The 26198-nt window shown below is 41.8% G+C and overlaps 1 protein-coding gene across 1 annotated transcript in view; it reads right to left on the reverse strand.

The window, feature by feature from the left end:
- Positions 1–395: 395 nt before the first annotated feature.
- The window catches only part of LOC149280889 (lipoxygenase homology domain-containing protein 1-like), a 55130-nt gene continuing 29327 nt past the window's right edge, over positions 396–26198 (reverse strand). Inside the window, exons 14-42 of the mRNA XM_089499990.1 lie at positions 25856–26016; positions 25384–25460; positions 23202–23398; positions 21264–21456; positions 20731–20891; positions 19874–20024; positions 19706–19840; positions 19460–19611; positions 19162–19295; positions 18909–19057; positions 18434–18538; positions 17243–17371; positions 16092–16256; positions 15813–15994; positions 14002–14118; positions 13205–13367; positions 11475–11629; positions 10455–10664; positions 8546–8684; positions 8097–8305; positions 7031–7216; positions 6546–6673; positions 6216–6333; positions 5724–5901; positions 5229–5414; positions 2696–2866; positions 2048–2186; positions 1403–1564; positions 396–876 (exon numbers count right to left, since the gene is read on the reverse strand). Of these exons, the coding sequence (XP_089356116.1) occupies positions 396–876; positions 1403–1564; positions 2048–2186; positions 2696–2866; positions 5229–5414; positions 5724–5901; positions 6216–6333; positions 6546–6673; positions 7031–7216; positions 8097–8305; positions 8546–8684; positions 10455–10664; positions 11475–11629; positions 13205–13367; positions 14002–14118; positions 15813–15994; positions 16092–16256; positions 17243–17371; positions 18434–18538; positions 18909–19057; positions 19162–19295; positions 19460–19611; positions 19706–19840; positions 19874–20024; positions 20731–20891; positions 21264–21456; positions 23202–23398; positions 25384–25460; positions 25856–26016 (4833 nt within the window). The remainder of the gene's footprint in view (positions 877–1402; positions 1565–2047; positions 2187–2695; positions 2867–5228; positions 5415–5723; positions 5902–6215; positions 6334–6545; positions 6674–7030; positions 7217–8096; positions 8306–8545; positions 8685–10454; positions 10665–11474; positions 11630–13204; positions 13368–14001; positions 14119–15812; positions 15995–16091; positions 16257–17242; positions 17372–18433; positions 18539–18908; positions 19058–19161; positions 19296–19459; positions 19612–19705; positions 19841–19873; positions 20025–20730; positions 20892–21263; positions 21457–23201; positions 23399–25383; positions 25461–25855; positions 26017–26198) is intronic.

Genomic DNA, 26198 nt, shown 5'->3' on the forward strand with positions numbered 1-26198 from the left:
TACCTAAGGACAAAGGATCTCCTACGGGTACAGAGAAATATTGGCCAAGTAAAGTAAAAGGAATTTAATCCAATTGGTACACTACCATATCAATGTACTGATGGACTGGAAAATAACCCGATTTACCAAAAACAAGGATTCCATACCAAAATATATCATCTGTACTTTTAATGGATACATTGTTTCCTAACACAATTGTACCCAAGTTTTGGTAGTTGTGATTTAGATCGATGCAACACAAAATAGTTTATCTTTGTACAAACCCTGAGTATACAACATATAAGCATCCAGTAAATAATCATATATAAATAGAAAAAAAATATAATAAGTTATAAAGCGCATGGCGGGTGGAATGTATTATGATCTTTACATTAATTAACCTCAATGAACACGCGCTAGTATCTTGGAAACAATTCTCTCCAGATCTGGCCATCTCCTCTCTTCCTGTCCAGCCACTTGCCACAGGGGAATATGGTAGTGACGCCCGTGGCGGAATTGGTGACCTCAACCCTCTCCAGGAGCCAGCCGGGATTGATGCCGCTGTTATCGTGTTCCACTCGCACTTTTTTCAGCTCTCCCAAGTCCAAGGTCTCGATGTAAAAACGGTTGGTCTTCCCGCGCTCAAACAGATTGCGCATCTTCTGTTTCAGAGAGTGCTGCCCCGAGTCCCCGTTGGAGCCGTACATGGTGAGGAAGACGTTGGCATCTGTTCCCGCTCCCTTCTCGAAACCGGTGACAACGATGACCTCGTATTTGACGGGAACCAAGCTACGGGCACGGCTGGCAAAGCTCTCTATGGTCTTGGCACACTCGAAGACTTTGTAATCATCTCTCTTGTTACGGAGCGGGATCTTGGCATTGCAGTGAAAAATATATCTGCGAAACAAAAATATCGGATCAGAACATTTGAGTAACGTCAAGTCGAGGCTCGACAGATTTCCTACAAACTATTTCTAGAGGTTAAGGCTCAGTCTGCTAAAACAATGAGAGTAAAGTCTAGGGAGACGGTACAAAACCAGGGGCAGATCGCTCCCTCGCGGGTGATCAAGTATCCCGGTGTTCCGCTGCACAATGGGGGCGTTAAAAGGGGGATCAGCCTATTTACACAATGGAGGCTGTGCCAGCTCAGCAGAACCTCTATATCCTATAGGACTAAGCCCTAAGGGATATGACATCATATGGAGGGGGAGGCAACTGGGCGCGCTGCCTGACGTCGGGCCTAGGGTGACGTCAAAGGTAAATACATCACTAGTGGTGCATGTGATTACTACTAGACGGGATCATCTTGCTTATGGACTAATTGATGAACTTTAGGCAGAGCAACCGTTAGGCCACATCCACCCTTCTCAGATAACGCCTACAAAGAAGTGATCTTGTAAAAGTCAAAGAAGCGAGCACTCACTGGTTCCCAAGTTCAGTCTCCGTGACGGCGATCTCTTTCACATGCCAGTACAAATCTGGTTTGGGGGAGAATTTCCTTCCATCTTTAGGACAAAGGCCAACACAAATGGCAGCAACGTCGCCAATGTTCTTCGAGGAAAATTTAAAGACGTCTGTCGCGTTCCTGCAAATTACGGAGGAAACAAAGATTATGAGCAAGAAAAACACCCAATATCTGTATATTAGTGAAAAAAAAAGGCAAACATAGATGAAGTTGAGAAGAAAGGAGGAACAGGAAGTGAAGAATACAATGAAGAAGAAGAATCTAGAGATGGAGGAGAGAGAACAGAGGAGACGCTATAGACAGCGGAAAGAATGAGACAAAGGGAGAGAACGCTGGGGAGGACCGAGGTATGGAGGAGAGAGAAGGGAAGAAAACAAAGGTGAGAGACATGGGGAAAACACAAATATAAAGGAGACTTCAGGGGAGGAAGAAGCGATCAGGAAGAAAAAAGCTAGAGAAAGAAGGGCAAAGAGAAGCTTGTGATGATGGAGATAGCTGGCCACCCATAAGCTAACAGGACAACAAGAAGCTAATATTAAAGTAAGGACAATTAGAGATGGAGAAGACCACCGGAAGCATCTCAAGCAGATGGCCAGTACTTACCGTGCAAATCTTCTCTTTTTGGATGAGTTTTCCAGCAGAAACTCTTTGGACCTGCCTTTCTTCCCTTCTAAGATGATCCAGACGTTTTCCTTGGTTTCTGCATCGTCTCTGTCACTTGTCACCGTCACAATTTCATACGCTGAAAAAAAAAAACACGCGTGATAAAATAACGACAGCTGCCATCAGGAAATTCCACCCCAGCGTGGATGCGGTCCGTGCATTTAATACAATGTAGCCAAGTGTGCAAAGAAAGCAATAAAAACTTAATTTTCTTTGTGAAGATGCATGGTGCAAAATTTGATGCAAAAACATAGAATTTGATGGCAGATCTAGTCTCAGACCTTAATCGATCATTTGCCTTGTCTTAGATTCAGGAGCCATATGCTTATCCCATGCATGTTTAAATCCCCTCACTGTATTACCCTCTACCACTTCTGCTGGGAGGCTGTTCCACATTTCTACCACTGATAATTGTATTTTTTTTATGTGAAATTTATTTCTAAAAGAGCTGGAATCTGCAGTGGGTGAAACATCTTTAAGTCTTAATTTACTTATAATACAGAAATGTGGCTTGATACTAGGTAGAGGTTCGTCTTAGCTATGCCTTGGCTCCTGACCAAAGAGCACCACACACGGGATGGCACATACATGTACGTTCTTTTAGATCCAGTATATCATTATTGGCACAAGCAAGCTCTCTTATGATCTGCTTATCGTCTGCATTCTTTGCCAGCCAGCGGTCACATTGGAACCGGAACGTCTTATTCATCGTTTCATCCTTTACTTCTATAAATTCCAAGTGCCAGCCGGGGCCGATACCTTAAAAAAAAAAAGGAATATATTTATAATTAGAACACAAAAACTCCACAAACTCAACAAAGTAAAATAGCAATGACATAACACTGATATTATGGTAATATAAATGGAATAATCACTTGCCCATTTGTTGGATATTTTAGAATGTTTAGGTTTTGTTTTTGCAACATTGTTTCATTTAGAACATCGTCTTCTTGATTGGCTGATTGTTTTTAACCAATCATTGGATGAGGTTAACAATATTAGATTCTCACCTGAAAACAAATCCCATAGGGAGATCAGGATTGTGGAAAGTAGGTTAATATTTTTCCCACAATCTCAGTTTTCATGCATCATTTTTGTAATTTTGTACCTGGTCTACAGGTCGCATCCCACATTCTTTCAATTACATTTTGGTTTGATTATCGTAGGTGGTTTTAATAAGGAATATTCTCAAAATATTACCCTCCCTAAGTCCATTATAAACAGGCAAGTAGTTAAAAGTTGATAAGGAAGAGTAATAATTTAATAGTAAATGTATGTATAATTGTATGTATGTTAGAGTGAAAGTGCATGGATAAGAGTGTGAATGAATGTGTGTATGTTAGCATGAATGTATATGAGTATGTGTGTGTTGGCATGGATGTGTATTAATAAATGTATGAGCATGAATATGCACGTGTAAGTGTGTGAGAGCATGTATGTGTGTGTGTGTAAGCATGAATGTACATGTGTTAGCATGAATGTAAGTGTGTGTGAGGGGGAGTATGTGTTAGCATGAGTGTATAAGTGTATGTGTGTAAATATGTGTGCCACTGCATATGTGAATTACCCGGATGGGGCGGGGGCAATGGACCAATGGGGTCCATTTGATTTATTACAGTATTTTCACTGGCTATGAATGTCTCCATGTAACAGAAAGAATTACAGAGAGTATTTCACCAGTCCAGATTTTAACACAAATCCCAGATGACAAAGTACGTTTTCTACTGCAAAACTGCCGCCTTCAAAATTAATTTCAAATGTCTTCTTCTTGGTAAAAAAAACAGATGTCTTGTGAGAATTTTAATGAAAGCAGATCCAACACTTTACAAGACATGAAGAGAGGGTTTTATCCGTGCTGTTTCCCCAGCCTGGTTTATAATTAGTGCTTTACTGACAGGCGGAGGTTATTAAGACACATAACACTATCCCAACGAGTCCCAGAAAGCTCTGAATGCTGATGAAGAAGCGAGTCCGCAGGTCCTTTATAATTATTAATATTTCATTAAATACCAGGCGTCACAATGTATTATTTTTTTGTATTTTGTAGTGGATTCCAACCATGCCATTTCTCGAGTCCTTCAAAAAAATCTTTTAAGACCTCCTTCTTCAATGAAGCCTCATAGGTGAACTGCTACCCTCTTATCATTTTTGGAACACAAAATACCAGGCCCCTCTCCAACCAGTATTCAGGGGCCCCTTGGTATACTCAGTGAGTCAAGAAGCATTGGGGTCCCCCCCCCAAGACTCTAAGAGTCTGGAGGGGGGTCCCAGAATCCATTGAATGGCATCTGGGGGTAGGTGGGACAGCTGAAGCTCTTAAAAACGAACTCGATATAGAAGGGAGAGCTCAAAAGTTTCCCTTGGGAGGTGTTGGGAGTTTTACCCGTCAACTACTGAATTAGCTACAGAGTTTCAAATGGCCCAATCGATACATTTCATGGGGGCGTTGTGGGAGGTGTGGCTAGGGGCAGGGTTTAACCAAAAGGTATTTGCATGATCAGGTGACCTGTTTTTTACGGGTTGCACCTTTTGGGTGACAAAGGAGTGCGTGGTGATTATCACTGCCCATGCTCCTCATCCAAAAGGGTGCATTGGATCGTCCCTAACCTAGGGGTTTAAAGATGTGGGGGATGGGAAAAAATATTTTTTCAGCTAGCAGACTATGGAGAAGAGGTGGGTATAAAGGGTCGTAAACTCCCCCCATGCTTATTTAGTTACCCCCATTCAACTCCAAGACAAAAGGGGTGGAGGATCATTGCCCCCTTAGTCAATAAGGGGTCCTGGATTTTTTTTTATTTTAAGTGTAATGCGAGGGGGCCGATTTTGTTTCAGACGAGGTGTGGAAGTTCACGCTGCAGGACCCACCCAAACAACTGACGGATTAGTGTTAGCATGTGAAGGCATGCGACTGCGGTCCACACGGGTCAGTCGAGTAAACCAAACTTCTTAGTGAATAGACCTAAAAGTGTCCTGGCCCCACAAAGACTCCATAGATTACCTTATTCTAAGATTCTCATGTTTAATCCCAAATATGTTGTTTTCAAGCACACTCAAGCACACGAACAGTCCAAAAAACTACTACGCTTATATGTATGTATGTGTATCCTGCGGACACTCTTACCCGAGTTATCGTGCCAGACACGGACTTTGCAGAGGTCTCCAAGGCTCAGCATATCAGGGAACCTGAAAACATCCATCTGATTTCTTTCAAACTTGTTGGAGTTATTTGATTGCTTCAGTGCCAGCGTTCCCGAGTCCCCATTCTCTCCAAAAACGACCAAGAACACGTTGGCATCCGTACCAGCGCCTGAAATGAAGAAGGTCTCCAATAGATACAGAAATAACTCGACGTGTAATAACTCCCATCGTTTTTACACATACTCAAGTATAGTATTATATCAGTGGCGGCCGACCTTAAGCACTCCGGCTGAGGACTACAGTTCCCATGATCCTTCACCACAGTCATCATGCCAAGAGTCAATATCTATTACTTTAGTAAGTCTTCCACTTATCCACTGAGTGAAGAACACATTCTATATACTCATTCAGTAAAAAGCCTGATGGGAGATTGTTTGTTTGTCCATGAATACCTCTTGGAGGATCTTATATGACCAACCTGTAACATCGCTGGTCCTGACATTGATGATGTACGTAGTGGTGTCCACCATCTCTTCGTCGTCCACCACAGCGGCCATTTCACAGGACAATGCCTTCTTCTCACCCTTGGTCTTTGACAGCCAATCTCCGTACGTAAAGGTTGTCTCCTCCTCCGTCACCGTGTTCTTCAGAACGATCTGACAAGAACAAGTGAGGCTGTCATTGATCCTACTAATCTACTGCCCCCCTAAAAGAAAGATCAAACTCAAACTATGCAGGATTGTTGAGTTTGACCGGCATATAACCTTAAGGTGTCGATAAATCTTCCTTTAAGGGAAATGCAACGGGTTATGGTATTGGATCGAGGTTCTCTCTTCGGACGGCTTTTAAAGATTGGTTTTGGACCCCCAGCTTCAGCGTGTTTATCTATAAAACCCTTCATGATAAGTTTATTTGGCCAAACACTATACAGCGTTATACATTTATGTGAGGAACAAAAGATGTCTGCTACCTTTTCAAGAAACCATTCAGGACGGCTGCCCTTCCCATCGATACGTATCCTCATCTTCTTTAGGGGTGCGATATCTGCGATCTCCATGACAAAAGTGTCTCGTTGGCCTCTCTCAAACCTAAGAAGAAGACATGATCAATGCTCTTGGACCAGACAGGTTCCAGTGAAGAACAAGGTCAAGTTACACAAGACAACGTGTCATTACCAGTCATTTAATGAAGTCTACATATCTTTTATTGGCCGTGACATTCTCTTGCGCTCATGGGAGGAGATCTGGAAACCCCTCATTGTCTTGGTATAAATTGTCACACGGCATTCTACAATTCATACCTGTCTCCGCATTTTGGCAGAATCATTTCCTCCGAGCTCCCGCTGGCTCCAAAGCATGTCATATAAATATTGGCATCGGTTCCACCATTCGGAACATCACCGGTGACAACGGTGACCTCGTACAGAATCTAGAAAGTGGCAAAAGACGGCAAGCTTAATGGCTTCACGTTGTACTCAACAGGGAATGCTCATGAATTCCCCCAAAAGGAATAATAATAATTAACACCTGACCGTCCAGTTATTATTAATTACAGCTCTGACAACCCAGTCCCTTTGGCCTATAGCTCTTATGACATGTTGTCTTAATAGACCATAGGACCATATTGGCTGCCTCTTTGGTGAGGCTAATGGGACTTTGTGCCGTCAGGTTATACATGAAAGCTGAGCTAGTCCTCTCAGAACACCTGTAACAAAGGAGAAGTGGAATACTATAATAGCAACTAAGGTGAAAAGTGTTTTGTTGGTTGTTGGAGTCATCGACGTACCTTATGGCCAATCGTAATGGCATTTGCATCCAGCATATTGAAGACGCGTGCAGTCAAACCATCTCCTCTGTCTTTGGCAAACCAACATTTGCATACAAAGGTATACATGACTCCTTTGGTAGGGACGTTAAGCTGTATTTCTTCCACTAGCCAGCAGCTCTCTGGAGTTAACCCATCATGACCCAGCTGTGGGGAATAACAACAAATAAAATAGTAATAATAAAATAATAAGTAGGAAATATGGGGGGTGTGAAGAACCATGTCTGATCTTCACTGTTATTATTATTATATTTATTTGTACCCTGTTTGAATGTAGCTGCAGCTCCAGCCTTCAAAGAGACGATCCTATAATCTGGCTGGGGCTCTTAATCAGCCAGCACAGCCCTGTCTGCCCAGACGGCCCCCGCACTACAGGGGGGATAACACAGGTGGGGGAACCCATTGTATTCTGTAATCCCCTCACCTGATACATCCCCTGTATACTGATGGGATTTGTGAGGGGATGTGGCTGATGGGATTTGTGAGGGGATGTGGCTGATGGGATTGGGGGTTGGGTTCGGTGCACAGTGAATGGAGATTGTATATAAATTCTGTGTGTTTGTAATAAAGAGAGTTCTGTTTTTAACCTCAAAGCATGAAGTCCTGTCTCATGATTGAGGGAAGTGCTGGTCTGTGACTGCTTTCTTCGGACAGCCACAGCGCGTCCACTTACTGGGAGAGGGAAGGAGCTGACGGGCGGATGTGTCCAGTCAGGGGCACAGGACGATCCGTCACAGGGGGAAAATGGAGGATCACAACAGGCGGCATTTATTATCGATGTATTTAGCATAATTTGGAACAGAAAACATATTTAATGATATGGAACATCGAAGAGCTCGGCTTAGCAACATATTGGATACTGGGCCCTCAAGTGGCTTGTTGGACACCCTGTCAGAGCTTTACTGACTGACAACGTGACCTTTCAACTAAGGCTTTGGATGCAAAATAAGTAACAAAGTGCAAGCAATTAAATGCGTTCTTCATGCCGCTTTTTATATCCAATCGTCTCAAGACAAATATAATTCACCTCCATTCTTTTGATCTCGCCCACGTCGAGTCCCACCACCGAGAACTTCTCCACGGAGCCCGGCGCAAAACCTTTCTTCTCTTTCGGGAGATCCAGCCAAAGCCTCTCTGTTTTCGTTTTCTGCCCTCCCATGATGATGACGTAGGCCCGGCTGTCCGTGCCTCCGTCTCGGTCCTGGCCGGTGGTGATGGTGATGTGATAAGGGATCACTGAAACAAATATGGACTATGAATCGCTTGCTATCTTTAAAGTAGCCGTGTCACTTTCAACATGGCTCATCACAACTACAAAAAGCAGACATCTTAACTTATATACACGATTATTTCCCCCATTACGTTTTTCCTCTTGGTGTAACATTTGAGTGTGAAAGTCAAACAATAAACCCGGATAAAAGAACCCTCCAGATATAAATGATTAAAGTAACTTCCCCGTATCCCAATACATCGTACTTTGTCCTTCTTGCAGAGAGCCGTCCACACTGTTTCGGCCCTTGACGTTGGCGTTGTTGTCTTGGCTCCTGAGGCTGAGGGATGATCCCCAATGACTTTTTGATGAACTGCCCAGGCTGGTTCGTTCTCCATCATATTCCTAACGGAAGCAGAAAGAAGGGTCAAGATCCAGAGAAGGAGAGTTGAACTAGATTGGACTTGGACTGGATTTGGCCAAGATTTCCCACCATGAAGAATGTTCGGGATGTTTTACTTTGACATACACTACCATACGATAGTTTCTGGCTGTAACATAATTACAAAAGGGTTTCTAACCATCAATTAGCCTTTTAAACTTAAACTGGGATCAGCGAACACAACGTGCCATTGGAACACAGGAGTGATGAGAGTGATAAAGGGCCATTGGAACACAGGAGTGATGGGAGTGATAAAGGGCCATTGGAACACAGGAGTGATGGGAGTGATAAAGGGCCATTGGAACACAGGAGTGATGAGAGTGATAAAGGGACATTGGAACACAGGAGTGATGGGAGTGATAAAGGGCCATTGGAACACAGGAGTGATGGGAGTGATAAAGGGCCATTGGAACACAGGAGTGATGGGAGTGATAAAGGGCCATTGGAACACAGGAGTTACTTAAGCAATTTATTCCCATATATATTGTTAATATAAGTGACAGAAGCATAGAAGCCTTAAATCTCGAGCCTTATTTGGTCCTTGGTCTTGATATATATTGGGGATATAATTTCCTTATGCCTGGCCCATGCATGGTTAGATTCCCTCACTGTGTTAACCTCTACCACGTCTGCTTTAGGCTAGGTTTCCACTTTTTTTCTTGATGAAAAACGCCAGGAAAAACGCCAAGAAAACTGCCACTGCATTTTTCTGCGTTTTGGCATTTTTTTCTGGAGTTTTTTCTGGCGTTTTAGCCTTTCTGTGGAAATTGCTTTTTTTGACCTTAGGCAGTTTTTCCAGCCTTTACACGTTAGAATTGTCACCCAGCTAAAAGGGATTCGGATAAATGGCGAGTATCTGCCCCCTCCTGATGTCATTTCCTTGGTAGAGTTCTACGCCCCGGCGGACCCTTTTGTCTCTTTTCTGTGGTTTGTAAGGCCTGCTTTATTCCGAATGTCTGCTCCTCTAGGAAGATTGGCCCCAAATGATGCTGCAAATTGTTTGCTGTTGCTTTTGGCACGCAGGATCCCGTTGGTTTGTTTGTATTGGATGTTTGTTCCAAATGGTGTAAAATTCAATATGAACTTTGTTTTGTGTGAAACTGTTTGTTTCCCGCCTATTTCTCGTAGGACACACAGATACCGGATCCATCCTCTGCATTGTAACTGTGGAAAAAAACGCCATAAAAAACGCCAAGGGAAAAAACCCACATGGCTTTTTCATGGCATTTTTTCTCTCCCATAAAAAACGCCAGAGCGTCAGCATGCTGCGATTCAGAAAAACTGCCACAGAGCCCAAAAAAGCCGAAAAACGCCAAAGAGGACTGAAAAAACGCCAAACAGAAAAACGCCAAGTGGATATGGCATTGTGTGATTTCCTATTGAAGAACAGCTAACATCTGGCCGCAGCGTTTTTTCACAAAAAAAACGCTGTGTGGCTGAATTGGCGTTATAATGGGCATTTTAGCAAAAAAAAAACCAAGTGGAAACCTAGCCTTAAGGCTGTTCCACCTATGTACCACCCTCTCGGTGAAGAAATACACTGCCAAATAATTCATGGGAATGTTTAATGGCCTAAGATTGTCAACAGCACAGTTTTTTTTTTGCCTAAACCTCTAATGTGCCTTGCTGACAGATATCCGCCTGCTTGGGATCAGCTCAATGTCTGAATCCCAGTGAAAGCCGGATCAATAGAACTGACTCATCTTCTCGCCGGCCGGCAGAAAGCTCGATACCTTCTCGTAAAGGATCCTTTCGATTCTCTTGTCTTCTTTCTTGGTGGAGAGCCAGCGCTCGCAGACGAATAAATAGGTCTCCTCCGTGCTCTCGTTTAAGATCTCCACTCTCTCCAGGTACCAGTCGGGGTTCAGCATCGCGTTATCGTGCCGGATCTTAATCTTGAAAATGGTGCCCAGATCGACGGCCTCTATCGTGAACTTATCCACCTAACGGAGGCAAGATAACAGAGGTCTAAAGACTGCAGAACGTATAAAAAAAAGAGATTTATCCCAAATATCTGGAGCAGATTAACCCCTTCATGACCAGGGAGCAGTGGCGTACCTGGTATATCGTTCGTCTACAGCCGACCCCATGCATTTCTTTGCGTCTGATTGCTTTTACATTTGGGGTAATTATTTTGCCCCGTGAGGACCCCTAAACGTTGTACCCTTCCGGGTAAATAATATGACGCTAACATTCTAATTCTTGCAAAGAGACGCATGCGGGACAGTCCAGATTTTGCCACTCTATCCTGATGCCCCATCGAGTTCTACCTCCCACCTTCTACTCCTTTACTACCAATATCCCCTAACATGTGTTAACGTTAATGTCAATTTTGTATATCGATGTAAATGTTCTGGTAATATTGTATCCAAGCAAGATCGCTGCGGAATCTTGAGATTTCAAACTGGCCCCTTGGCCAATGGATATGGGTGGGTGAGCCACCTGGGGTGAAGCACAGGCCAAGTTGCAGGTACACAGAGAGGTGTCCGGCCCATAATTATGCCGCTATGTGATGCTTTTCTAACTTTGTCAAACCACCACCCTTTGGAGCAAGTCTTTTGACTGCGTTTGTGTGATTATTCTCCTTTGTACTCATTCCGATCTCTCCTGGAACGTCATGTATCATAGAATCGATCTACCTTGGGGTCATGGCATCCCACCTTGAGCTCCTGCTCAGAGGAGATGGAGGTGATGGGGACCCTCGAAACCTGGTGGGCAAAGCCTACAATCGCTCAGCCGCTGACGGTAGCTACCTGTCCTCTCTCAAATTTGTTGGAATTAGTCTCGGACTTGCTGAGCTTCCTCTCCCCGGTATCCCCCAAATCTCCGTAGACGGTGAGGAAGACGTTGGCGTCCGTCCCGGCCCCGTAGATGTCACCGGTGAATACCGACACGCTGTACGTGTGCGCTGGAAAGACAATAGCACGAGCAGAGTTAGCCCGCGACACCGGTATCAATCATAATATATTTATATATTATTATATATATATTATTAATAAACATAATCTGTGTTTCAGTAAACGGTGTCATAAAAACAGGAAAAAAAATGATTATTTTTTTAAATACAAATATGTATTTTGTATTAAAAAAAAACCTTCATACAAAGAACATATCACTGCAAGTTACCATAGATACCGCGGCAGAGTCTGTAAACGATTTTGACGTGTTTCAGAAATAATTTGACATGGTTTTTACAATTATCATAAATATGTGAAAACCGCGAGCAGGAAAATGACCCAGAAATAATGATAATACCTCTTCGAACGCGGATCGCGTGCTCTTGGATAAAGGCGAGGAAGGTTAATGCGTCGGTGAGCTTTACTAACATTAATTTTATTATTACTGAAGCTTATTGGAACTTTGACCTCCTTATAATCCTCTATAATTCAGTTACAATCGAAAAATAGAATTTTCCAGCAGATCAGACCCATTTTTCCCGTCTAGCCGCCCCTTTTTTTTTTCTCCTGCTGTAAAGACTTAAACCTCAATCAGTCGTTGGTCTCGTCTTAGATTCAGGAGCCGTATGCCGATCCCGCGCATGTTTAAATTACGGGAATCCAGGGATGAAAACTCTACGAAGACCCCAATAAATTACGATTAATAAAACAGACAAAAACAGATGATTTTTAAATTATTAAAGGGGAAGTTCCACTGTTTTTCCCCTGTATGTTATATTTATATTGTCAGTAGGTACGCTAAGTGGGTTGTTTTTTTTTAGACATGGGTGCCGGCCACGTCTTCGCGTCCATCTTCGGGGGAAAAAAAACCTTCGTAGATGTGCTTCTTCGTCTTTGTTTACCAGACGCCATATTAGTTTCTTCCGTTTGAACAATGAAAACGTAGCATACAGTTGATGTCGTCTTTCCCCGTTGGACTACGGACACCAAGAAGCGCTACCAGCCTGAGCTGATGTACGTAAAACCACAATAAAAGACAATATTTTTCATTTTTTGGGGAGGAATACATGGCTTGCGTACGGTACCATTAGTGGATAATTATTATTTCTTTGGCGGTGGTGAATAATAACTATACTATAGAATGTATAGAATCCCTCACCAGACTCTTTGTAAGTTACAGGCTCCAGCGTCTTGACACTGTTTAAAAATGAGACGTATTATGGTCACTTCGAAATAAAACGCCAAAGCCAATAATAGAACTCGCTGCCGGCATCCTACGGATCCCATGAATGGTCTGGGTCACCGGGGGCTGACGTTTATTACTTACTTCGTTCCGCGGAATTGTACAATTCATGCCTTTAAGCAATAGAAAAAAATAACCCCTTTCAGGGCAAGGTGACTAGCGATACCTTCTTTAAATAAAACACGCATGGGATCGGCATACGGCTCCTGGATCTAAGACGAGACCAACGACTGATTAAGTTCCGAGTCTTTACAGCAGGAGAAAGGGGCGACTAGACGGGCAGAATTGGTCAGATCTGCCGTCAAATTCTATGTTCCTCTGTTTCTATATGAAGGTCCCTTACTTTCCAAGGGGTCCTCCACCTCCATATCAATTTGCTTCAAGGTCCCGTCTTTCATGAGCTTTTCGGTGAAGATGTCCGACGGCACCAGCTCCCTGACGGTTTCCCCGTCGTCCTCCGATTTGGCCAGCCATCGTTCGCACGGGAAGGTGACCGTCTGTGATCCCTGAACAGCAAGACGGACAAATAAACACATTTTAATACTTCTTCTCTTTAAATAGGAATTAACTGGAAGAATATTTCACAGAACGGACTGTGATTTGATCTAAACATTTGCTAGATCTGGCTCGCGTGACATATAGACGCGGGTTAAATGGTTACTTAAAACACAACTAGATTTCTGTACATTTTTGGATAACCGGCTCACAAATGTTGTATTTTGGAACCTTTGTTTCCATATTCTTTGATACATTTCAGCAAGAACAGCTATCTTATCTATATACATTATATATATCATATATATTAAATTTTTCATCTTTTTGAGTCCCTGGACTGAAGAGATTGACACATTTCCAGTCCAGGTGATAAATCCATGGACCCGCCATCATTAATGTACTTAAGAGTGCCTCCTACCATGTAGGGCTAAACATGCCCCTGTCTATGATCCCGCACGTGTCTTTTTATATTCCACCGCTTTCTGAACATGCATCACGCACACTATACTCCCTACTTGATCTTACGGGGGGAAGCTCCTGTAGTCTTTGCGAATGAATGGTCTTGGTGGTTCATTCATTCACGTAGATGTGATAACGGCCACAGAATCCCAGCTTTGGTGCTTCGATCGAGTCCGGGAAACCCACCTTTCCATTAGGGAGCAGTCTTCTGATCTCCACTCTGTCCAAATGCCACCCTGAGTTGAGACCTTTGTCATTGTGCCCGATGCGGATTTTCTCAATCACGTCTCCGATGTCCTCTAGCTGCAGAATGAAGGGAATGTGAAAGGATTTAATAACCGTGCGTATTTTGGACCCACGTTCCGGGTATGTGACAATACATGGCATTGGAAACCAAACACGGTTTGTATAAATGCCCGAATGCAGGTTTCCGGAACGTTGTGCTTGTCAGTAATCTGCCAGGAATCTAATGGAACTCGAAGACCAATTAAATTCTAAGCACGATGATCCTTGACAGGGGCTGTCAGAGCTAACCGTCTGCATGCGCCTGAATTATTCACACGGTAACTTATTATCATATTTCTCAAGAATGGGCAGCCAAGAGAATTCTGAATACGGCAGATCAGACCCCATTCGGCCCCCGTCTAGTCTGCTCATTCTGCCTGCTATAAAGACTCAAACTTTAATCAGACATATTCGTTTAAATTCCCTCGCGGTATTAACCCCGACCGGACTAAATATCCAATACGGGTGACAGTCGGGATCCAAACGGTCGCTCAGTGAGAGAGGTGCAGGCCACAAGGAGAGCACAGGAGGCAAGTGGAGGATGCGGTAAGTACTGTGTGTGCGTGTATATGTACTGTATGTATGAGTGTATGTGTGTGTGTGTATGTATGTATATATATATATATATATATATATATATATATATATATATACACATACACACACTACTGTTCAAAAGTTTGGGGTCACTTAGAAATTTCTTATTTTTTGTTCATTAAAATAACATGAAATGGATCAGAAATCCAGCACAGACGGGGTTAATGTTGTAAATGACTACTGTAGCTGAAAACGGCTGATTTTTAATGGAATCTCTTCATAGGTGTAAAGAGGCCCTTTATCACTCCCGTCACTCCTGTGTTCCAATGGCCCTTTATCACTCCCATCATGCCTGTGTTCCAATGGCCCTTTATCACTCCCATCACTCCTGTGTTCCAATGGCCCTTTATCACTCCCATCACGCCTGTGTTCCAATGGCCCTTTATCACTCCCATCACTCCTGTGTTCCAATGGCTCTTTATCACTCCCATCACTCCTGTGTTCTAATGGCCCTTTATCACTCCCATCACTCTTGTGTTCCAATGGGCCTTTATCACTCCCATCACTTCTGTGTTCCAATGGCCCTTTATCACTCCCATCACTCCTTTATCACGCCCATCGCTCCTGTGTTCCAATGGCCCTTTATTACTCCCATCACTCCTGTGTTCTAATGGCCCTTTATCACTCCCATCACTCCTGTGTTCCAATGGCACGTTGTGTTCGCTGATCCAAGTTTACGTTTAAAAGGCTAATTGATGGTTAGAAAACCCTTTTGTAATTATGTTACCGACAGAAATGTCCTTGTTTTCCATGAAAAAGCTGCGTGACCCCAAACTTTTGAGCAGTAGAGTGTGTGTATGCGTGTGTGTATGTTTATGTGTATTTATGTATGTGTGTGGTTATGTATAGGTTTGTGGGGGCAGAATAGACACTAGAAATAGGATGAAAAATGTAAAAGGGAGAAAACAGGGAAAGCAGCTAGAAAAAGTTGAGCGAAAGATGTCAGAAAGTGACGTGCAAAAAAGAGACGGGACAAAAAGATATAGAACAGAAGAACAAAGACCACAGGAGGTAGAAAGCAGATGAAAAAAGTTTACTACGGCAGGAAACCCAGCGGAGGGGTCCTTCCGGTATAATTGCTTGGTCTCGGTTACAGGAGTGTTTCTGGTTAGTACCTCCACGATGAACTGGTCCACCGAGTTCCTCTCAAAATACATTCGTCTCTCCCTCTTGTTGACACACAGGGACTTCTGCTGAGTGCACACTCCATCCCTGCCGTACAGGACGATGAAAACATCGGCGTCCGTCCCGGCTCCAAATACGTCACTGGTGTAAACGGTGATCTCATACGGCACGACTACACAAAGAAAAAAAACCAATATATAGCAAATTTATAGCTGAATTCCATCAGGATCGCTCACGAGCACCGAGAATCTGATCCCGACAGTACTCACATGGGACATATTGCTCAGTCTGTAAGTCAGAAGGAAAAAGATATCTCTCGATCGCGCCATCATCTTCAGTCTTATCCAACCAGCGACCACAAGGGAATTTCATCCGTTGGCCGAGCGAAGGAGCGTCAATTTCTACCCAGTCCAAGAACCAACCGGCCGAGCTCCCTAAATCAGAACGTCACATTTATACAAATTGTAATTTATTTTCATTGTTTAATTTATTATATATTTTTTCTACACATATTATTGTGATATTTAGGGGGGTGGGGCAGGGACAGAAGAATTTCTCTACCAAAGAGGGACTGTCCCTCCTAAACAAAGACTCTTGGGAGGTATGCAACCCTTGTTGGAGAATTAAACCCATTTTAATTGAGTATCTAAGTTATAACGTAGTAGTACGTGCTGGGGAGGGAGTGCTGTAATGGTACGCAGCAATGGAAACATATTATTTATTTGCATTAAAAATGACAATTCTCCGTTAAGAGGTTTCTGTAATTGTGTGTAATCCGAATGCGTCTTCGGAGCCAACACAGCTGTTTAAAATAAAAGCTCTAACATCAATTTTTCTACCTTGTCTGAAACGTCTGGCAGCGCTAAAAACTTTCTGACTTTACCTTAAACAACCCCGAACATTTTAAAGAGAATAATAGAGAAATTCGGCCGAAAGTGCGGCTATTTATCTGCCTGGTTCCAATAAATTAAATTGCGCAAGACCCAACCCCGAGCCAAGTGCAATTATCCATTTACCGTAAAGCTGTGGCTCTCCGGGGGTTAAATTCATGGCCAAAACCCACAATGAAATCAATATTTTTTATTTATATTTAGTTACAATTTGGAATTTTAGTTTGGACTTAAATTTGGCATTTTTTTTGACACGTAATGTGATGTCAGATGTTGCCATGACAATATATATATACTTAACCTCTGTGTACGTGCTTTAGAATTAATGATGCTGTTCCACTTACACAGTAATTGCACTTTCTAGAATGTTAAGCAAATAAATCCTTTTTTTGGTTCCCATGGCAACCACAAAGTGCCTGCTTTTACGTCGCATGTCGATGGTTCCCGAAAGAATTATCAATGAGGAAAAATGTATCGGATTCCTTTTTTTTTTTATATATTCTTTAATACAGTAACATAGTATCTTTTACCTTTGTTATCGTGTCCAATTTTTAATTTCGCGAGCGGACCGATGTCCACGGCCTCCACGGTGAACACGTCGATCTGGCCTCGCTCAAACTTATTCTTGTTTGTTTTGGAGGCCTTAAGATTCATAAACCCTGTAAGGAAAGTAAAACCAGGAGGGACACTTTATTTAGGGGGCGTGGTTAGGGTGTGGTTAGGGGTGGGGCTTTACGGAAACTTTTTTTAGGGGACTTTGTGACCTATTGTTACCGGCAGAGAAGAACAGTCCAGCCCCATCTAGTCTGTTGGTTTCTCCTGCTGTAAAGACTCAAACCTTAACTAGTCATTGGTCTCGTCTGTCTATCCCATGCATGTTTAATACCCTCGCTTTATTACCCTCTACCACTTCTGCTGGGAAGCTGTTCCACTTACCTACCACCCTCTCTGATAGCTGCTTATATAACCCAAGTGAGACATTTAGAAAAACAATAATGCATTAGATTTACGGGTTTTACTTTATAAGTCCATTCCCTGCTGCTTCTATACACATTATCGGGGCTTTTAGGACCGTAGAACCCTGCGATACCCTCATACCCAGCAAACATTCGGAGTGCCTAGAAAAGAGGGGCATCAGGGGAAGAAAAAGGGGCTCAAGGATTCGGTGACATGTGCGAGTTTTGCACCCTGGAGCTTTTTTCCCACCGGCTGCATTTTTAATCCCAATATCAAGAGCTGCAAAAATTGTTGGAATTGTCCAAAAAAATAAATATCTGGGAAGTTTGATTAAATATTTGTTTCTGGCGCCCCCTTTTGGATTGTGTGCAGACCTGTAATGAGTAGCCTCTTTGAATAATGTAATATTAGTAGTAGTAGTAGTAGTAGTATTATTGTTAAGCACTAATTAGATCATTATTATTATTATTAGTATTATTATTATTTAGTAATAATTTTGTAATATTATTAAAACATTTACTTATAAGGCACCAGCAGATCCAATAATGCTATTGCTTGTACAACATACAAGTAAAATGATCTGGTACGCAGGATACAAATTATTAGCAATATGTCCGGCTTAGAGAAGAGAGAGAGAGGGTGCGGGGGGAGAAGGAGACATTTAAATAATTAAAGTTTACACCGACATAATGTTATTTAAAATGATTATCTTGAATAATTTAGGCGAGTGATTAACTTATCACACCATAAACGATAGTACAAACCAGTATCATCCTTCTCTCCATAAAGAATGATGAATATATTGGCATCTGTTCCAGCATTCTTCTTATCCCCAGTCTTTACTCTCACGGTGTATGTTGTTGATTTGGCTGCAAGAAAGTTACATTGATTTACTTCAATTGATTAAATCATTATTTCCTTTAACGCAAAAAAAAAAACTAGTAAAAAAAACAACCCACTAAAAAATTAAATATATATTGCCTCAGATTGCCTTCAAGAAGCATTGGCCTAGAGCTACTTTTGTGCATCTTGTAAATACGGACCGGTGAGTCTGATACTTTTCAAAAAGAACTGGAAACAATGCATAAAATAAAAAAAATAGCTTTCGCTGGGCTTTAATATGACTTTATTGGTCAGTGGGGCTGGATGGGACAAAATACTGTCCCTTCAAACCATTAATGTATTTTGGATCTGGTGTAAATATGGGAAACATTCCACGTAAATGCTAAGGACACCAACCTTTCTGCTCTAAGCCCAGTGTAGCAAGAGATTGTTCTTCTCCATCCTCATCCTTCTTCATAAAAGCTTCATTAACTGGCACCAACTGCCTGGAAATCTGACCATCATCCTCGTCGACGGCCAGCCACCTCTGGCACGGGAAAAAGTACCTACGGTATGGACAAACACGTGAATGAACCTTGGACTTCTCTACCTTCAATTCTGAGGATTTCATGGAGAATTTCACTTGAAAGGGAAGGTAGCGAATGCTTACTTTGCATCATCCTTCTTGTCCACGATCTCGACCCTATCGAGGAACCAGCCGGCGTTGCTCCCGGAATTATCATGCCGGATTCTCAGTTTTTTCAGTTCCCCCAAATCTACGGCACATATGGTAAATATGTCTTCCTGCAGTCGGATACGCACAGAGGAGACAAGGGTAGACATTATGTCATGGGATGTCTACATAAATTTGGTTATTTGGACCTAATGCCCTGAACAAAAAATTGGTACCAAATGACATCTAACAGAACATATTCCCAAATCACCCTTTGTAAGTGAATAAATTGTACCTGTCCTTTCTCAAACTTGTTTAGATGGTTTGCCTTTTTCAGCTGGCGTTCACCGGTATCACCGATCTCACCATAGATGGTAACAAACACGTTGGCATCGGTCCCAGCTCCCCAGACGTTGCCGGTGAACACGTGAAGCTCATACATGTTCTCTAAGGCAGAAACAACAAGTGGACACCAAGTTTAAGCACGTGCGCAGCGCACTAAATTTTGATGAAGCTATTTGTGGTCCAAGCAAGCAGATACCTTCAAGGCCAGATGTTTCCTGAGGAAGAAGCTCCACCACCAGCTCTCCATCCCCTTCTCCGCGTGCCAGCCAGCGCTTGCACTCAAACTTGTACGACTCCACCACTTCCATGGGTTTTAGCTCTTCTTCCTCTTCTTTGCTGGATTTCTTCTTCTTTTTGTCTTTGCCTTTCTTCTTCTCTGTCTTGTCCACCACAGGAACCATTTGCACCCCAAGTCTCTTGATCTCCACCGACTCAAGGTACCAGCCGTCGCCAAAGCCCTTACCATCGTGTCCGATTCTAAGTTTCAGAATCTTGCCGACGTCGGCTGCCTCTACCTGAGCCAAGACAAGTGACAGGAACGTGTAAAGCTCCCGAAAAAGAACATAGACCAGAGGTTCCTAGCCACGGTAGTCAACACCAGGAACCCGGCATTAAGTTCACAACACAATAAGCCAGAAATGAGCAACGTTTTCTCCATGGAACTCTTACTGCTTGTAATGTTTAGCCAGATTTTTTTTTTTTTGCAAATAATGATTCTCTCTTGGAATTATAGGAGGTTGTAGATCAACAACAGTAGCTGGTGAACTATTGGTTACCAAACATCTAAACTAAATTTAATGTTCATAGCAAGTCAAGATTTATCTTCTGGTTGCAGAATCAGCTATCAATGAAATGAACATTTTTAAATATTTTTTAAAAAAAATTAAGCTAAAAAAAATGCACAGTCGATAAGAGTTACATAAACTCAATGTATAGAGAACAAAAACAAATGTAAAACGTTCTAGACTATTGCAGACCAATAGAACACCAACGCCTGACACATTAATGAAATATTTTCAGTAAATTAAAAAGTATGATGGCATACAGCAAAGTTTTCTTTTTAAGGAGATTTTTTTATTTTGGTAATTTAATATACAAGGGAAATATTAGAATTATATTTTATGTCCCCTACTTCCCTCCTAATCAAATAATAATCTATTTTTAAAAAAAGTAAATATTAAAACAAAATAATAAATACTAAAAAGAAAAAAAAAAGCCCACCTTAAATACGTCAACTGCTCCTCTTTCAAAGTCATTTGACCGGCTTCTCAAGAAGGTCTCCTCGGTTTTCCCACCCTCGCCGTACAGCTGCATGAACACGTTAGCGTTGGTACCGGCTCCACGGACGTTGCCGGTAGTTACGAGGACCTCGTAATTAACCACTGCCAAGGACAGAAGAAGTTGAAATGTAGAATGTAAGTGTCGGATATGGAATGCGTGTCGCCGGGGCATTCTGAAACCAGTTACATGTGAAGAACATACTATCCGAAGAGTATAATAAATAGCAACATATTTCAACCCGAGAAAACACAAGATCTATGATGTCATACAGCATGAAGAACCCCTAAAGGGTCACCCTGCTCCTTACCCAATTTCCAAAATATCTTCTCCTTTTTTCTGGACATTCTTGTTTATCAAACACCGCCATCGTCTAATAGACCAATTTACCTCATTCATGCACTTATAAGTTCAGAGAAGAAGCTACAAGTGAATGAAGTGGAAACGTTGGCTTCATACGTTGGCTTCATACTCACGCTTCTCAATGTCTTTAACCTCGCTGGCGTAGACTTCCACCTCCACTTTGCCATCGCATTCATCCTTGCAGAGCCAGCGGTTACACGGGAACATGTACTGCTTGCCATGGGCCGGAACTTGGACAACCACATTCGCCAGAAACCAGCCGGCTCGTATCCCTACGTTATCATGGCCAATCAACAGCTTATTGATCTGAAAAATACCAATTATTCAGCAGTGAGCTTGGTAATATATGCACAACAAAAAATAAAAAATATACAAAAGGGGAACGCACAACCTAAATTAAAAAAAAAAAATCAGATTCCTGGGTAGACAATAAATACACAAAGCAAGGCAAAAATTTGTGATTGAACAGGTCAGGATAGCCTAAAATTGAGGGCTGAAAATTATTATATTGTAACAAAAATAATTCTCTACGGCTTATTCTATACAGTACCAAAAAATAGACACTGGGGAGTTTTGGACATTTTGCTCTGTTCCATCAACAGTCCATGATTTTGAGATATTCTTAGATGACTATAGATGGACCAGCGTGTATCTGGTTTAAGCATGTAAAACCTTAAATAATAGTATTTTCTATAGTTGTTTTTATTATTATTATTATTTTTTTTAGTATTATTATTTTTTTATTATTTTTTTCTATTATTATTTTTTTTTTTTTACTATTATTATTATTATTATTTTTACAATTACTTGCATTTAGCTATACCTATTTTCTTACTATGCAGAATCTGGTAATATAAAAAGTCTGCTGAATTATTTAATTTTTATGTAAAAATACGCACAAATACGTCTTTTACATTAGAATCTGTACCAAGTGGGATAAAACATGAATTATCTATGCGTGAACAGACAAATACTTAAAGCCCCTCTGAGATTACTGGTGTCACCTATATTCATCAGCTAACTCAGCTGTCGCTTTCTACAGTACTTTTCTCCGGCACGGACGGAAACAAGCGACATTATTTATAGTAAGAGGTAATACAGTCAGAAAATGTTATTATTATTAAAATAATTATATTAACGGAACGCTTTTTCTGTATCGTGTTGGCCGAAGAGAGCACATAGGTGACGATTCTTAGGAAACAATCAAGATTAACATCTTTACGGACTTGAGATGTCCAAGGTATCCAGCAATGAAGATAACCATGGTGGGGTTTAACTTCATTTTAATTGTAAATCCCAGAAAATGTCCTTTTCCCCATTTCTGAGCTAAACTGGATGTAGATTAATTTTTTTCTGTATCATTGTTGGAACAGGAATATTTTGCAAGTTTCATTGTGAGAAGGTTATGTGTTATATTTACATGTAACTACGTATATCGGAACCATGTTGGCAAAACCAGGTATATAATAAGATTAAGGCTAATGAATAAATTGTAAATTTTATTAATATTAATTTTTTTTAATTATTACCTCTATTCAACATAAAAAAGTGTTGGAACCACTCATAATAAATCCCTACTCACTGTAGGCTCTCCTTTGGATTGAATTATTAAAGGCCAGGGCTAGAATAGTTGCCACTGATATTAAATGAGTTCTTGCCTAATCAAGAAAGGGAGCCTAGAACATGTTCAGAGGCTACCACCATTTATAAAGCATGAGCCCTCGACGAAGCCGGAAACTGATAGAATGACTATCATTTTTATATTAATGAGGATAATTTTCTAGCTAACTTTAGAATGGTGGTATTATGGATGGTGGTAGCCTCTGTACATGTTCTAGGCTCTCTTCCAGGATTAGGTAGGAACCGATGTTCTAGCCCTAGCCTTTAAATAATTCAATGTGAGGGAGAGCCTAGTGTGTGTAGGGGTTTATTGTGAGTGCTTACAAAACTATTTTCTATGTTGGAAAGAGGAGAATTGGTTAAGCCCGTTACGGCTCCTAGGAATATTTTCAACAGAACAATAGAAAAGGCCTAAGAGAGGAAAATGTTACCTTCCCAATATCAATGGTATTGATGGTGAAGTTATCCACTCGCCCTCTCTCAAAGTTGTCTCCAAGATCGTTATCAGAGACCAGAAGGAACTGCTTGTTAGTATCCCCTTTCTCTCCATAAAGCTTGACGAAGACACGGGAATCGGAGCTGGCTCCGCTGACATCGCCGGTTTTAATCTGGAAGTGGTAGCTGATGCCTGCAGGAAATATTATTATGATGTCATTATATATATAATAAATGAACTGTTCTTGGGTGTTCTGTGATGTGGACCCGCTGGTTGACCATTGGTGGCCTCAGTGAGGGAACTCTGCACCGTGAAGCCTGCTAGGTTCGGGGATGCAACCACTACCGGCTGCCCGGACCAGCGACAAAGACTTTGGAGCCTCAACTATCAATGCCGTGGGTTAGCAGCGATGTCTATGAACTCTTATTATCACAGAAGTGGTGGTCTTATCACAGCAACCGATGGGATGTTCCTGCTGATTCCGACATAACATTGCTTTCTAGATCACTTCTGAAACTTTGCACCTTATCCCTTAGACTGCCAACCATGTATGACACATGTGGTTGGCAAAGGGGGCTAAGAAAGCCAACTACGTATTTCAGAACCAGGTACCAGTTACATTTTCCTGCATGCTGACGAGCTCATCCAGCTACAGATCAGCTGCCGGCATGCAGCATATATTTTTTTTTTATATATATTTTTTATTAAACTATTGCCCGTTATCAATATTTTAGTATTATTCAATAAAAAAAAAAGAATATTAACAATTCTTAGTGTAGGAGGTTCAGAAGTATTTCCAGTGTTTAGCTGTCAAATGATATGTAATGTCTCTGAGCCCAACACTCCATTAAATGGGAAGAGAAAAAAATCTCCTTGAGTTTAACTGCCAGCGCTGTATACAGTAATATAACCCCCAGCGCTGTATACAGTAATATAACCCCCAGCGCTGTATACAGTAATGTAACCCCCAGCGCTGTATACAGTAATAACCCCCAGCGCTGTATACAGTAATATAACCCCCAGCGCTGTATACAGTAATATAACCCCCAGCGCTGTATACAGTAATGTAACCCCCAGCACTGTATACAGTAATATAACCCCCCCAGCGCTGTATACAGTAATATAACCCCCAGCGCTGTATACAGTAATATAACCCCCAGCGCTGTATACAGTAATATAACCCCCAGCGCTGTATACAGTAATATAACCCCCAGCACTGTATACAGTAATATAACCCCCCCAGCGCTGTATACAGTAATATAACCCCCAGCGCTGTATACAGTAATATAACCCCCAGCGCTGTATACAGTAATATAACCCCCAGCGCTGTATACAGTAATGTAACCCCCAGCGCTGTATACAGTAATAACCCCCAGCGCTGTATACAGTAATATAACCCCCAGCGCTGTATACAGTAATATAACCCCCAGCGCTGTATACAGTAATGTAACCCCCAGCGCTGTATACAGTGATATAACCCCCAGCACTGTATACAGTAATATAACCCCCCAGCGCTGTATACAGTAATATAACCCCCCAGCGCTGTATACAGTAATATAACCCCCAGCGCTGTATACAGTAATGTAACCCCCAGCGCTGTATACAGTAATATAACCCCCAGCGCTGTATACAGTAATATAACCCCCAGTGCTGTATACAGTTATATAACCTCTCAGTGCTGTATACAGTTATATAACCTCTCAGCGCTGTATACAGTAATATAACCCCCAGCGCTGTATACAATAATATAACCCCCCAGCGCTGTATACAGTAATATAACCCCCCGACACTGTATACAGTAATATAACCCCCCAGCGCTGTATACAGTAATATAACCCCCAGCGCTGTATACAGTAATATAACCCCTCAGCGCAGCATATATATTTTTTTTATATATTTTTTTTATTTAACATTTTTAACGTATTCCGTAGTATGGAATCCTGCGTACCTGATAATAGAACTCTATCGATTTCAACCAATCTTTGAACCTTATCAAATTTATAACTACATAACAATGTACCTACACCATAGCACAAAAGGTAAATTGATTGTGTTATAACATTGAATATTATGTCTGTGAAAGTCATACATTCTACGAATGGCAGAATGTGCAAACCCCCCCCATTAACAGCGTTAAAGTTCTAAATAGTGGAAATCATCCACATGGTGGAACGTACTTCTCAGCATCTGGGAGTCACCGACAGGTACCAATTCTCGAATAATGTGCCCGTCATCCTCATTCCTGTCAAACCACCTGATTCAAGAAAATAAAACAAGTGAATAGAAAGCCGGATTGATATACAGATTCCCTCTTTCACGTCTGTGTACTGTATGTCAAATGTGATGAGTCTGGAAAAGAATGCCATGGTTTAGAATATTGGTCATGTTCCTCCGCATGGTTGATATAAAGCATCATCCTATGAATAAAACATGTTATGTGCAGCCCCTTAGGCCTTCTCCGTAGGTTTGGCGATGGCGTCTAGTACAATACACTGGATTGACATGGATTGTATGTATATTCTTATTTATTCATTAGGTGCCGAGATAAGTACAGTGGTCTACAGACATTTTGACTTGGGGTACACTAGGTAGGAATCCATTAGGAAAGGAGGTCCTTATGGATTGGAAAAGAGTGCAGATGTCTCATACCTGTTGCACGGAAACTCCACGGCCTCTGTCTCTGGTTTCCCTTCCTCTCGGACCACAACTTTTTCGAGATACCAGCCACAGCCTCCTCCTTTCCCATCATGTCCTATGCGTACCCTTCTCACTTGCTTAAGAGTCACAGCTTCGATGATGAACTCGTCGGCCTGGAAGGCGATGGAGAACCTCGTGGTCAGATGAAGAGATTAGTAAACAGATTGTACCTTTGCTTCAAACTAGGTCATGGTAGCCAGTTGGGGGTCCGCCCTCCTTATTTACCATCTTCTTCTAAGAAGGGTACAACTATGGGCATCCAAGTGACAATGCAACAGTATTTCCACCCCAACTA

Source organism: Sceloporus occidentalis, unplaced genomic scaffold, assembly GCF_023333645.1.
Source record: "Sceloporus occidentalis isolate IW3139 unplaced genomic scaffold, rSceOcc1.0.p SCAF_144, whole genome shotgun sequence".
In the NCBI taxonomy this organism is placed as follows: domain Eukaryota; kingdom Metazoa; phylum Chordata; class Lepidosauria; order Squamata; family Phrynosomatidae; genus Sceloporus; species Sceloporus occidentalis.